Source organism: Narcine bancroftii, chromosome 2 (genome assembly GCF_036971445.1).
Source record: "Narcine bancroftii isolate sNarBan1 chromosome 2, sNarBan1.hap1, whole genome shotgun sequence".
Classification (NCBI taxonomy): Eukaryota; Metazoa; Chordata; class Chondrichthyes; order Torpediniformes; family Narcinidae; genus Narcine; species Narcine bancroftii.
In genome coordinates, this window is record NC_091470.1 from 278400027 (window position 1) to 278414116 (window position 14090).

General features: G+C 46.2%; 1 protein-coding gene across 1 annotated transcript in view; it reads right to left on the reverse strand.

Annotated features, from left to right (window-relative positions):
* The window catches only part of LOC138755307 (thioredoxin domain-containing protein 3 homolog), a 104239-nt gene that overhangs the window by 57884 nt on the left and 32265 nt on the right, over window positions 1-14090 (reverse strand). The window contains exons 6-8 of the mRNA XM_069921067.1: window positions 13011-13127; window positions 11318-11393; window positions 9338-9411 (exon numbers count right to left, since the gene is read on the reverse strand). Of these exons, the coding sequence (XP_069777168.1) occupies window positions 9338-9411; window positions 11318-11393; window positions 13011-13127 (267 nt within the window). The remainder of the gene's footprint in view (window positions 1-9337; window positions 9412-11317; window positions 11394-13010; window positions 13128-14090) is intronic.

A 14090-nucleotide genomic window follows, 5' to 3' on the forward strand; every position in this document is an offset into this window, starting at 1 on the left:
AACTCGTCTCTGGGCATGCTGATCGTGGCCAACTGCGGTTGATCTGAGCAGGAGTCGTTGAGGTGAATGGCATGGAAGGTACGGGCGTCCACCAGGTGCCTACCTCGAATGTCCACCAGAAGCCTGTGTACGAGGAGGAAGTCTGCACCCAGGATGGCGGTCGGGAGGGACGAGTCATTCAACCTCCATGTAAAATTTCGTTGGCCAATCTGGAAATGGACTCTCTTTTCTCCATACGTCCGGATTTCTGTTGCGTTGGCCGCACAGAGGGGAGGTCCACGAGGTCCGATGCTGGACCCGACGGCCATGGCTCCAGTGTCAACGAGGTCTCATGACCTGCTGGACCGCTGAGCCCTCCGGGAATTGTGCGAGCCATGGCTCTTGGGCCTTCTGGGCGACCTTCCTTGGATCGGAGAAGCTCTCCTGGACCAGCAGCGGCCGGATGTTCCTGGCATATGGTCGAGGAAAATGTGCTTGAAAAGTGGGCAGTTGGTGTGCTCACCCATGAGCGTGAGCATCTCGTCCACCAGCTCCAATGGGGACCTTCCCCCAGGGCATCGCGGTGCAGCATCCAAGCGGCACACTGGTGTCTGGATAGTCAGAGGGATCCGGTAAGCACTCAGTTGATGGTCTCATATTTGTCTTCAGCGGGTGGGTGCTGAACGAGGTGCAGCATGTGTCTGGTTGTGGCCTGGGTCAGGGCAGTGACCACATGGTAGAATTTGGTCGTGTCGGACTAAATCTGGCAGAGGTGAAACTGAGCCTCCGCGTGGCGAACCAGGTCTCAGGCAGTTTCACGGCTATAGCACTGATCCCAGGCTAGCTCATGATGGTTCAAAAACATTTGAACCTGTCAGGGTCACCAATTGTAGTGGTAACTACACTACTCCTGAAAGAACACAACCAGACGGGTTGAGGTCAGTGAGCAGACTGGTTTATTGCAGGCTACTGGGATGTACTTATACTCCCAGCCCGGACCTGGCTGAGAACCGTGCTGGAGAGCGCTGACATCACCTGGGAATCACATGATCCCCCAGCATGGGCTTCTGATGCCTGTGCTGGGAGGAAGGGAAAACCTCTGACAGCGCCATCTTGGCTTGCTGCCCCACTGCGTGGCTTACAAGTGGGGCTGGTTCACCTGCCTAGTGGTGAGCCGCCACAAGAGAGTAACAGTTACTGTTAGAGATGTAAATAAGCTATTGAGAGAATTTGTGAAAAGTAAATGGTCCAAGAGGGAGTGAAGGTGGAGAAGTGTGGGAGGCAGATAGGTGCAAAATGCAACCTTTAGAAATGAGGGGGATGGTGACAATATAGAGGGTAAAATCACCAGAGGTTGGGGGGAGGAAGGGTTAGAGGGAATTAGATGAGGGAAGGGAAAGGATATGGGTAAGGGGCTAAAGTTTTGTGTAGCATTTTATGCTGTTCTTCATCGGTTTTCTCTTTTCTTTTTCTCCCTTTAATCAAATCTTCATTTTTTTTAACTTACCTCTCTGGGGTTTGTGGCCCTTGTCTTTCATTTATTTTCTCAGGGGTTTTCGCGGGCCCAGTAGGCTAGAGCTGACGGCTGGAGGAATAAAGGTTGGGCGAGGATAGACATGGGGCAATACAGACATGAAGGGAACACGGATCTGGAGGTCCCCAAGGCACTGACCAAGAGCATAAAATATGTTAGTTTTAACGTTAATTATTTGAATGGGATGATAAAGAGGTAACAAGTCTTGGTGCACATTAAAAAAATGGGAGAGGATCTGGCCTTTCACCAAGAAACACATTTAACGTAGTGGGAACACCAAAACCTAAAAAGGGGATGGGTGGGTCGGGTAATATCCTCCTTGTTCAGTTCGCACACAAGGGTGGAGTGGCAATTTTGATAGGAAAGAGTATTCCGGTGAGAATGCAGAATGTGACAATAGACAAATCGGGAAGATTTGTAATGGTGCACTGTCAGATATATTAGGAATCCTGGACCCCAGTAAATGTATACGCCCCCAAAATTGATGATGAGAAGTTCATACAGAGCAATTTCCTAAGATTGGCAGAAGGAAAGGAGATTTTAATTTTTGTCTGGATCCTGTCTTACATAAGTCAACAAAGAAAATCGATAAAACACAGATGGCGAGGGCTACCATTGACTATATGAAGAGCTGAATTTGATAAACATGTGGAAGCGGAAACATCCAAGGGAAGAGGGATTATTCCTTCTACTCAAAACAGCATGACTTCTATTCTAGAATAGACATTTTCCTGGCTTTAGCCCATATAGAGGGTAGAATCATGGAAGCTGAGTACAGCAAGACTTCTCTCAGTTCACTCACCCAACACTAACAATAGAAATGCCAGATAAGCAGGATATGGCATAAAAATTGCATCTTAATGGGTTGCTGTTAAAGAAGCCAGAGATTTGTAGTTTTACAAGAACACAGGCATATTTTGTAAGGCCAATTCTACCTCTTCCTCCTATGGGATAGCCTCAAAGGATATTTGAGAGGCCAGATAATTGGATACACCAAGAAATTGAAGAAAGAATATATGAGAGAGGTGGATGAATTGGAACAAGAAATCACTCATTTAGAAAAGGATTATCAAATATTAGGCTCAGAGGACCACTACAAGGCTCCAGCAAACAAAAAATGAAATATAATACACTTTAAACATATAATATGAAAAAGGCCATAATATGGTCAAAACAAAAATACTATGAATTTGGGGAGAGAGAGCCCATAAAATCCTCTCTTGGCAGTTGAGGGCAGAACAAGCCTCAAGAATGACTAATGCAATACAAATTGAGAATGGCAGAACCATGTATAAACCAAAAGAGATCAATGAGACCTTCAGATAATTTTAAGAGTGTTAAGAGCTAACAGGAGGGTCTGATAAAGTCAATAGGTTCCTGTCCAAATTAGAGCTTCCAAATTTGGATCCAAAGAACAGGATAGCCTAGATTTTCTTTTCACGGAGTAAGAGATAAGGAAAGCATTGAACTCGCTGCAGATTAACAAGTCTCCAGGGGAGGATGGGTTTCTACATGAGTTCTATAAGGAATTTAATATTTACTAATAGCTCTCTATAGGGTGGTGGACCAGGCAATGGAGACCCATACCCTCCCAGAATCTTTTTCTACAGCAATCATTATGGTGATACTTTAAAAAGACAAAGATGTGCTATTGCTGTCCTCCTCTAGACCTATCTCACTGTTAAATGTAGACTATAAGATAATTGTCTATAAGAAAAAGCCCTGGCAAATAGATTGATGAATTATTTGCCAAAACTAATAAACAAGACCAAGCAGGCTTTGTGCAAAAGAGACAGGCAGCAGACAATATTGGCAGACGGTTGAGTATAATGCATCTGGCACAAACCAGGAATGAGAGGGGTCTGGCTGTGGCCCTGGATGCAGGAGAGGCATTTGATAGGCTAGAGTGGGGCTTTCTATTCTTTAGTGTCCTGTGTAATTGTGATTACTTATACATCTAGTGTCAAATATGGGGGTTGGGGAGGAAGGGAGATATAAAGAGCTTGAACTCTACAGAAACTGTATAAAGACAATTGTAAATTGTTGTTAATGCTAACTATGTTAACATTGGTGCTGATAATGTTGGTAACTGTTTGAGACTGGAAAATCATAAATAAAATATTCAAAAGGAAGAGTAAATGCAAATAGGCTTTTTCTACTGAGGTTGGGTGAGTCAAGAATTAGAGGACATGGGTTAAGGATGAAAGGTGAAATGTTTAAGGGCAATATTAGGGAGAACTTCACTCACAGTGTGTAGAATGAGCTGCCAGCTGAGGTGGTGGATGCAGGTTTGATTTCAATACTTAAGAGAAGATTGCATCGGTACATGGATGGGAAGGCTATGGACGACTATGGTCTGGGTGCACGTCAATGGGACTAAGTAAATAAATAGTTCGGAATGGTCCAGATGGGTCAAAGGGCCTGTTTTTGTGCTTTATTGTGCAATGATTCTGGCAGAAAAATATTAGAATCGCATGAAAACAAGACAATATTGTGAATAGAACACAAAGAGGCTACATGGGGATGTATGCCAGTTAAATTGGTGGGAAAATATCTGATTAATGCAGTATAATGTTGGAAACAATTACATTTTCAGAGCTCTGAGATGCAGAGGGAACCAGGCATCCCAATGCATAACTCCCAAAAAGCTACCATCCAAGTGCATCAATTAATTAAGAAAGCTAACAGAATATTATTCTTCATTGCAAGGAGAGCTCAATACAAAATAGATATGTTTAAATATTACATTGTGGCAGCGCACTCTCTCATGGCAAACCGGCCCCGCGTGTAACGCCACGTGGCGGGGCAGCCATGGGAAGTTGAGCTGTCAGGATTTTCTCCCTGCCTCAAGTCTCCTGCCTAGCGCGCGCATGGGGCAGCGATTATGATGTCACAATGCAAGAGGTGACTGAGCTCATTCTGCCCTTAAAAGAGCACGTGCTGAACTTGAATAAAAACAGTCATTAACGACTTTAAATGTGGTGGCTGAGTCTTTCTTGGCTGTGTCCAGCACTACATGGTGATCCCGTTGAGCCCAGACGCCTCTCTGGTCTCAAGAACATGGATTCGGCAGAGATCAACGCCATTGCCATCAAACTGACCCCTTCTGGATCCATCGCCCACGTGCGTAGTTCGGGCAGGAGGAGGCACAGTTTCAACTGAGGAACATTTCAGCAGACGCCACGATGTTCTACCACGTTGTGAGTGTGCAGGATGAAGAAACAGCAGCCAGGTGGACGATCTAATACACAACCCACCGGCCGAGGGTAAATATCCTGCCCTCAAGAACCTGCTCCTAGGCACTTTCAGGCTCTCTCCTCAGCAACATGCCTCCAGGCTCCTGCAACTTGACGAGTTTGGGGACCGCACACCATCGGCCCTAATGGACGAGATGCTGGTGGAGGATCACAAACCTGGTTTCCTATTCCGTCAGATTTTCCTTGAGCAGATGCCCAGGGACATCCAACTACTCCTGGCAGATGGGGACTTCATGGATCCACGCCGAGTCGCAGCCCAAGCGGACACTCTCTGGCACAACAAGAGGGAGAATGAAGCAGGTGGCGCGACTAAGAGTCAGCCAGCCGCAACACTCCCCCAAGCACAAGCAGGAGGAGCACTATTCCACCTGGTGCTTTTACCATCAGCACTGGAGAGTGCAAACTCGTAAGTGCCGACAATCGTGTGACTACCAGGGGAAATGACCCGGCCAGCCACCATTGATGGCTGTGACGGCTGGCCATGTGGACAGCCTCCTTCACGTTACCGACAATCCAGCGGCCGACATTTCCTGGTGGACAAGGGCAGAGCTGAGCGTCCTACCCCTCACTGCCCTCGAGACACTCACTCGATCTCGTGGTCCCACCCTGCGGGCAGCCAACAGTTCTGCTATCAAGACCTTGGGTACCCACAGGGTGCAGATCCAGATTCGGAAAGAGAAATTCCACTGGAAGTTCGTGTTAGTCTCATTGAGTACTGCGTTGTTAGGGGCTGACTTCCTGAGGGCACACGGACTGTTGGTCGACATGAAGAGCAAGAGGCTGGTCAATGCTTGCACCTTCCATTCGGTGCACTTGGATGCCACAAACTCCTGCAGCCCAGAGATCACCGCCATCGCTATTTCCAGGGATGAGTATTCGAACATACTCCATGAGTTCCCCGCCATCCTTTAACCACGATTCAGTGCCACCTTATCCTAGCATGGGGTGTACCACCATATCTCCACACAGGGCCCCCCGCTGCATGAGAAGCCAAGACGACTTCCGCCCAAGAAGCTGCGGCTGACAGAGGAGTTTACATAGCTGCAGGAGTTGGGGATCGTCCGTCGCTCAGACAGCATCTGGACATCCCTTCTCCACATAGTCCCCAAATTCTCCGGGGGCTGGAGACCCTGCGGCGATTACCGGCATTTAAATGATGTGACCACACCGGACAGGTACCCAGTTCCACACATTTAAGATTTCTCGGCCAATCTCCACGGCGCACAAGTCTTCTCCAAGGTTGATCTGATGCGGGGGTATCATCAGATCCCGGTTAACCCCGAGGACACTGACAAGACGGCGATCAATACCCCCTTTGGCCTCTTTGAATTCCTGTGTATGCCTTTCAGCCTCAAGAATGTGGCCCAGACTTTTCATGGACGCAGTGGATAGGGACTTGAAACTTGTGTTTATCTACCTGGACAATATCCTTATCTAAAGCCGCAACCGCGAAGAGCACAAGGCCCACCTCCGTACCTTGTTTGCCTGACTGGCGGAGATTGGCCTCACCGTCAGCGTGGCCAAGTGCCAGTTCAGCAAGCAGACATTGCAGTTCCTGGGGCACACCATCTTGGCAGCAGGTGCTGCCCCAGTGCCAGAGAAGGTTGCGGCCATCCAGCGGTTCCCCAAGCCAACCACCCTCAAGGGCCTGCAGGAGTTCGTGGAGATGGTGAATTTTTATCATCAGTTCATCCCCGGCACCGCCCACACCATGCAATCGCTGTTCGCGTTGATCACCACTAAGGAGAAAGTCCTGACCTGGCCGGAGGAGGCAGAGACTGCTTTTGCTGCAACAAAGGAGGCCCTCGCCAATGCAACTCTATTGGTGCACCCACACCCGGTGGCACACACAGCGCTCTCGGTGGATGCCTCAGCCACAGTGGTAGGGGGCGTATTTGAGCAGTGGCTCAATGGACAGTGGTGCCCACTGGCCTTCTTTAGCAAACACCTGTGCCCGCCTGAGCTCAAGTACAGCACTTTCAACTGGGAGCTCCTGGCGCTATACCTGGCCATCTGGCACTTTCAATACTTTCTAGAGGGCAGGCCCTTCGCGGTGTTCACGGACCACAAGCCCCTCACACAGACACTCGTGATGGTCACAGATCCGTGGTCAGCTCGCCAGCAACGCCACCTCTCCTATGTGTCTGAGTTCACCACCGACATCTGGCACAGGGCAGGCAAAGACAACATCATGGCGGATGCGCTCTCTCGTCTTGCGATGAACGCACTTGCCCCCGGCCTTGACCAAACACAGTTGACACAGGCCCAGAAGCTGGACACAGAGACGCAGGCTCTCTGGTCTGCCATCTCTGGCCTTGATCTCCAGGACATTCAGTTGCCCAACAGCCCGGACATGCTGCTCTGCCACGACTCCACCGGCTCGCCACTCCTGGTAGTCCCACCACAGTGGAGGTCAAGGGTTTTCAGCTTAGTCCACGACCTAGCCCACCCCTTGGTGAAGACTTCAGTGTGAATGGTAGCAGAGCAGTTTGTGAGGCTTGGGCTCAAAAAGGTGGCCGAGATGGCGAGGAACTGCTCCAGGTGCCAGCCCCCAAGGTCCACTGGCATACGTGGGCCCCAATCCAGCAGTTTGACCCAGCATTGCAGAGATTTCAGCACATCCATGTTGATGTCGTAGGCCCCCTGCTGGTGTCCAAAGAAGCGCACTACCTTCTCACAATAGTTAATCGGACCATGAGATGGCTGGAGGCAATTCCCATCAAAGAGGCTTCCACAGAGACATGCACCAGGAACCTAGTCAGTTATTGCATCACTAGGTTTGGAGTCCCGGCGCACATCACCAGTGACAGGGGCGCCCAGTTCAACTCCGCACTCTGGGCTCAGCTGGCAAACCTCCTGGGGGGTTAAACTCCACCACACCACAGCCTACCACCCGCAAGCAAATGGTTTGGTGAAGAGATTTCATCGTCATATGAAATCTGCCTTCATGGCTCACCTCACCGGCCCAGTTTGGGCAAATGAACTGCCCTGGATCCTCCTCAGCATCAGAACAGAACCCAAGGAGGACCTACAGGTGTTTTCTGTGGAACTAGTCTATGGCGTGCCGCTCTCGCTGCCCGGTGAGTTCTTTGCCCCGGAGCCCAACGTCATGCCTGAGCACACAAACCTTTTGGCAGATCTCCGTAAGAAACTATCCTCGCTAGTCCCCCCCCCCCATCACCGCCTCCCTCGCATCATGGCTTCTGGACGACACATCCTCCCAAACATCTGGACTTGGCAGAATTCGTATTTGTTTGGCGCAGCACACATACGGCACCTTAACAACGCCCGTATGAAGGTCCATACAAGGTCCTCCAGCGGTCCGGCAGGACTTTCACTTTAGATATAGGGGGTAAAGACGAACTTTTCACCGTGGACCGTTTGAAAGCGGCGCACTTAGACCTATCACGACCAGTGCAGACGGCCATGCCCAAACGCTGGGGCCACCTTCCCAAGTGGCGGGACACGTTGCTGATTCTGGTGGGGGGGGGGGGGGTTGTGTGGCGGCGCACTCTCTCAAGGTGAACCGGCCCCACGTGTAACACCACGTGGTGGGGCAGCCATGGGAAGATGGCGCTGTCAGGGTTTTCTCCCTGCCTCAAGTCTCCTGCCCAGCATGTGCCTGGGGCAGCAATTATGATGTCACAATGACTGAGCTCATGCTGCCCTTAAAAGGGCACACTCTGAATTTGAATAAAAACAGTCATTAACGACTTTCAATTTGGTGGCTGAGTCTTTCCTGGCTGTGTCCAGCATGACAACATATAAATTTTAAATTTATATTTTAAATTTAGACAATCAGCACAGATCCAGGTCCTATCAGTCCATGAGCCCATGCGCCCAATTACATTCAATTGAGTTACAACCCCCGGTATATTTTGAATAGTGGGGAGCACCCAGAGAAAACCCTCATAGACACAGATAGAATGTACATACTCCTTACAGACAGCGTGGGATTCAAACTCCGATCCCAGTTGCTGGCGTTGTAACATTGAAATTGCATCTGGAGTACAGTGTACAGTATCAGATTTATAAAAGGAAGGATGATAATGTTGGAAGCATTTCAGAGAAGTTTTACTCCACTAATATGTGATAAGATTGAGTAATCTTCTGGAGAAAAATTGAACAAGCTGGGGTTATATCTACGGAGTTCAAAAATGTGAATGGTAACTACACAGTAATAAATAAGATCCAAAACTATTGGGTATTTCCACATTCTCTTTTGTCCTATTATCCTTATAAAATCCTGAGGATAAATATGGGAATTATGTTTATCACATGGAGAATCTAGAGGATTTACTATTTCATAGGAGATATGGTGTTTTTTTTTAAGCTCTTTTCAAGGGAACATGACTCTTTGGAATTCTCTTCCTCAATGGGAAAGTGGAAGCAGGGTCTTGAAATATTTTTACATATAGATATACACTTGATAAACAAGGGATATAAGAGTATCATGGACTGGTAGGAATGAGGTTACAGTCAAGTCTGCCATGTCCTTGTGAATTAGTTGAACAGTCTTGAGGAGCTGAGGGGTCTGCTGTTGCTAGTATGCTCATCCATCACTTACCTGCTCTTTGATATTATTATCATTTCCAGTAATGACTGCATTTGGTTTGATTACTACGACTGTAAAAATTTTGTCTGCAAAATAAAAATTCAAACATCTTGTAATGTTGCCGAAGTATACATTGGATAAAACCAAGAGACTACAGTCCTTAGTAAAGGTAAAAATATTATTTTGCTTTGATATATACATAGGTTTGGTCTCCCTACCCAAGAAAAGATGGGCATGCCAATGAAGAAGTGCAACATCGATTCAAGGATGGGATTGTATTTTCTAAAATTTTGTAAAAAGAGCTCATTCAAATATGATAAAATATTAGACTTTTTTGAATATTTTATTTAATTAACATATATAAGAGCAAACAATTGAGAATAATATACCAAGTTACATAATAGATTGCTAACAAATATATTCTGAAACTATATAAAGAAAAAAACTAAATCTAAAAACTAAGCTAAAACTAAAACCCCTCCCACTCTCCCCCCAACAATTGATTAAGAAATTAATTCAGATTGCATCAGGTGACACTCAGAAATCTCAAAAATGTCAAGCACAAAATGTTAGAAGACTTGACTGGTTAGATGCAAAGAAGTTTCACCACGCTGAGGAAAATAAGATGTTAAAAACCTTTGGAATTTTCTACTCGGCAAAATGTAGAGGTTCTGTTGTTTCCTGGTCTCATCAAGGTTATTGTAGTCCATCACGTGGAGGTCTACTATTGCCTGTGAAATCTAAAATTCCAATGTTGGAAGAACTTGGTCTGGATTCAAACCTTCCTTAAAATTGAAGGTTATCCTTTTTTTGCTGAACCAGCTGTCCTGCACCTCAAAGATTTTTCTGCGCCTTTCTTCTTGTGATGGCAAAGGCATCTTTCTTGGCTAGCGACGTGGGGTCATTCTGATTTGTTCTGTGTTGTTGATGTTTCTCTGTTAGTAGTGCCTGTATTTCTTCATCATTCTTACTGAACCAGTCTTGGTTTCTTCGGGTTGCTGGTCTAAGATGTTTGAGGGCGGCAATGTAGACAGTGTCTCTGAAGGCCGTCCACTGTTCCTCAACGCTGGTCCCGTCTTCGTGTGGTGTGTCTGGCAGTCTGCCTTCAAGGTCAACAGCGAATTCTTCTGTAACCCTGCTGCTTTTCAGCTTGGAGACATTCAGCCTCTTTACAGGCTTCTGCCCTTGGTGTCTTCTCATGGACAGAATGCGAAGCCTGGACAATGAGGCGGTGAAACTAAGGCTACAGACAATGGCCTGGTTGCCAATTCTGTGGGGGGGGGGGCTGTGTAGCAGCCCGCACAGAGACACGGACCGACCCACAAAATGACCGACGAATGTGGAAAGATAGGGAACGCTGGAGGGAATGCTGACCAAACCCAGGCCGGTGCTATGATAATGCAGGGCCCTGATATCAGTGCCAGGGGCCCATATAAGTGTGACGGCCAGAGCAATAGATCATTCTCATTTTCCAAGGCTTTGGTGTGCATGTCGTTCTTCTCCACACTCGCGTAGTGCATACTCGACAGACCATTATTTTTCTCCCAATGACATCAGGATCCTCCAGCAGATTGTTTTTTGCTCCAGATTCCAGTATCTGCAGTTTCCTGTATGATCTTGAAACTTTTGAAATTTAGAGTTTTATCTTGGTGCAGCTGGAGGAGCCACTACTTTCACAGCTCCAGTGACTTGGGTTCAATGCTGACCCCGGTTTGTTTATGTCAATTCCTCCCACATTTAAAGAATTTTGGGATGACAGAGTAATTAGTCACTGTAACTTTTCCCTATTGTGGAGATGAGTGATAGGATCTAAGGGAAAATTATGGGAATTTGGAGAGAATAAAAAGATCTAGGGATGAATTCTATAAAAATCACTGCTTGACGATCAGTAGAACTTGGAGGGCTGATGGGTCTGTTTCTATGCTGCATTTATCTGTTGTTCTTCTATATTTTCTTTCAAGTAATATATTTTATTCACTCAGGATCACTTACCAACATGTCTGGAAGTTGCCACTTGTATAAATTCTTCTATTTCATCTTCTACATCATATAACTGAACTGTTTGGATCTGGTTAAATATAAAACAAGACTTTAAACTTCATTTCCATTCTGGATATTTCAGACATGTTATTCTGCTCATATAGTAATGTACTTTCTATAGGGCTGGGCTATATTGAGGGTTTGCTAAAAACTCAGTGTAATGATATGCAAAAACAAAACCATTGTTTCAATTACCATTTTGCTTATCGGTCCTTGCTATAAATTTGCAGTCAAGATCCAAAGCCTAAAACAGAAATGCAGAACATAGAACACTATAGGACAGTACAGGCCCTTTGGCCCTCAATGCTGTGCCAAACCATATAGTTCTTTAAAAAAAAGTACTGAACCTTCCCTACCCCATAACCCGCTATTTGCTTTCCATCCATGTGCCTTTCTAAGAGTCTCTTAAATGCCTCTAATGTTTCAGCCTCCACCACCATTCCAGGTGAGGCATTCCAAGCACCCACAACTCTGTCTAAAAAAAACTTACTCTTAATGTCTCCCCTAAATTTCCCACCCTTCACTTTGTACATATGTGTTCTGGTGCTTCCTATTCCTGCCCTGGGATAAGGCACTGGCTGTCCACCCTATCTATGCCTCTCATAATCTTGTAGAGCTGGGACTTTTCTCTTTGGAGAAAAGAAGGATGAGAGGAGATTAAATAGAGAAAAGTCCCAGCTCTGCTAATCCTGCCTTATAAGACTTATTTTCCAATCCAGGAAACATCCTGGTAAATCACCTTTGCACCTTCTCCATAGCTTCCATATCCTTCCTATAATGAGGTGACCAGAACTAAACACAATACTCTAAGTGTGGCCTCACCAGAGGTTTGTAGAGTTGCAGCATGACCTCTTGACTCTTGAATTCAATACCCCTATTAATGAAGCCCAACATCCCATAGGCTTTCTTAACTATCCTATCAATCTGCGTGGCAACCTTGAGGGATATATGGATTTGGACCCTAAGGTCCCTCTGTTCATCTACACTCTTAAGTAACCATCCATTAACCCTGTGTTCCGCATTCTGATTTATCCTTCCAAACTGCAGTGCCTCACACTTACTGGATTGAATTCCATTTGCCACTTTTCCGCTCTACTCTGCATCCTGTCTATACCCTTTTGTAACCTACGAAAACCTTTGGCACCATCCATAAATCCTCAATCCTTTGTATCATCCGCAAACTTACTGGCCCATTAATCCGCTTCTTCGTCTCTGTCATTTATAAAAATCACAAAGAGCAGGGGTATGGAGATACCTCTGTGATGCTGTATTGCCATTGTTACTGTATCTCCACCCCCTGGAATTCCCCAATAAAGACAATGACGCCTGAGTCCTCCCTCAGTACGAATCCTGGAATCCTGGCAGCAACAGGAGTATGTGTCAGTCTTATGGTAATAAAAGCCTGTCGTAAAGTAGCTTCAGTCTTTTGGCATTATTGATAGGGTATCAAGAGATCTCAGAAAAGATCCCTGCAGAACATCTGGGAAAAGCACATTTTTGGACTAAAAACATGTGTATGTGTCTGCTGGAGGGTGGGGAGGAAGAGGGTGGACATTATGACAGTCATGGACCTTTTTGTCCTCCCAGCGCTGTAGTCTGTGTCTAGGTTTCTTTATAGCTGCAGTACATTACCAATGATACTCACTTCTTGACGCGCGACTCCTTTCTCATAGTATTCTGTTTCCATTTCCAAATATTCAATAATTTTGTTATTAATAACTGGTCCATTGACACCTTTCACATAATCCACGATCTTACCAGCCTGATAAATAAGAACATTGATTCAAAGTTTCAGAGAAGGGTTCATACAGAGGTTCTCATTCAGCCTTTCCTGTCTGCTGGAACTCCAACAATCCAGCCAATCCTGCTTCCTTGCTCTTTCTCTATTGCCATGCAAATTCTTTCAGATACTGATTTATAAGAACTCTGTGTGTTCCAGATACTCTCTGCCTGCTATGTTTTCATATTCCTTTTGGTTATCTTTGCCAATCACCCATGTCTTTTATTTTTTAATCCTTCCACCAAAAGGAACCACTTTTCTATTTGTGCTCAGTTTATATGTTCTTCATATGTTAAAAAATCCCCATCAAATCCTCTTGCAATTTCCTTTGACCCAAGGAGGACAATAACAGCTTTGCCAGTCTTTAAACATAACCAAAGTAACACATCTTTGGAATCTTTTGAGTAAATTTCTTCTGCACCATCTCTTTTTTTCCCCAAATTTCATTTTATTGGCACATGTAACAAAATTGCACAGAGAACCAAAACTTCTATATATCAAAATCAATACATACTTTTTAAAATCATTTTCTTCCCGCCCCCTCCACCCACTCCCTCCCACACAGAACACCCCCCCCCAAAGAAAGCAAGAAAAAAGGAAAAAAAACAAAGAAGGAAAAAAAAGACTAATTTTAAAACAATACTTTGTATCGGTGGCTACACTGCTTCTGCAATAACACACACAACCAGACCGGTTGAGCTCAGTGAGCAGACTGGTTTATTGCAGGCTGCTGGGCTGCACTTATACTCCAAGCCCGGACCTGGCTGAGAACCGTGCTGGAGGGCGCTGATGTCACCCGGGCGTCACGTGGTCGCCCAGCGTTTCTGAGCCCCGTGCTGGAAGGAAGGGAAACCCCCGATGGCACCATTTTGGCCGGCTACCCCGCCGTGTGGCTTACAAGCGGGGCCGGTTCGTCAACCACATGGTGAACCGCCACACAGCCCT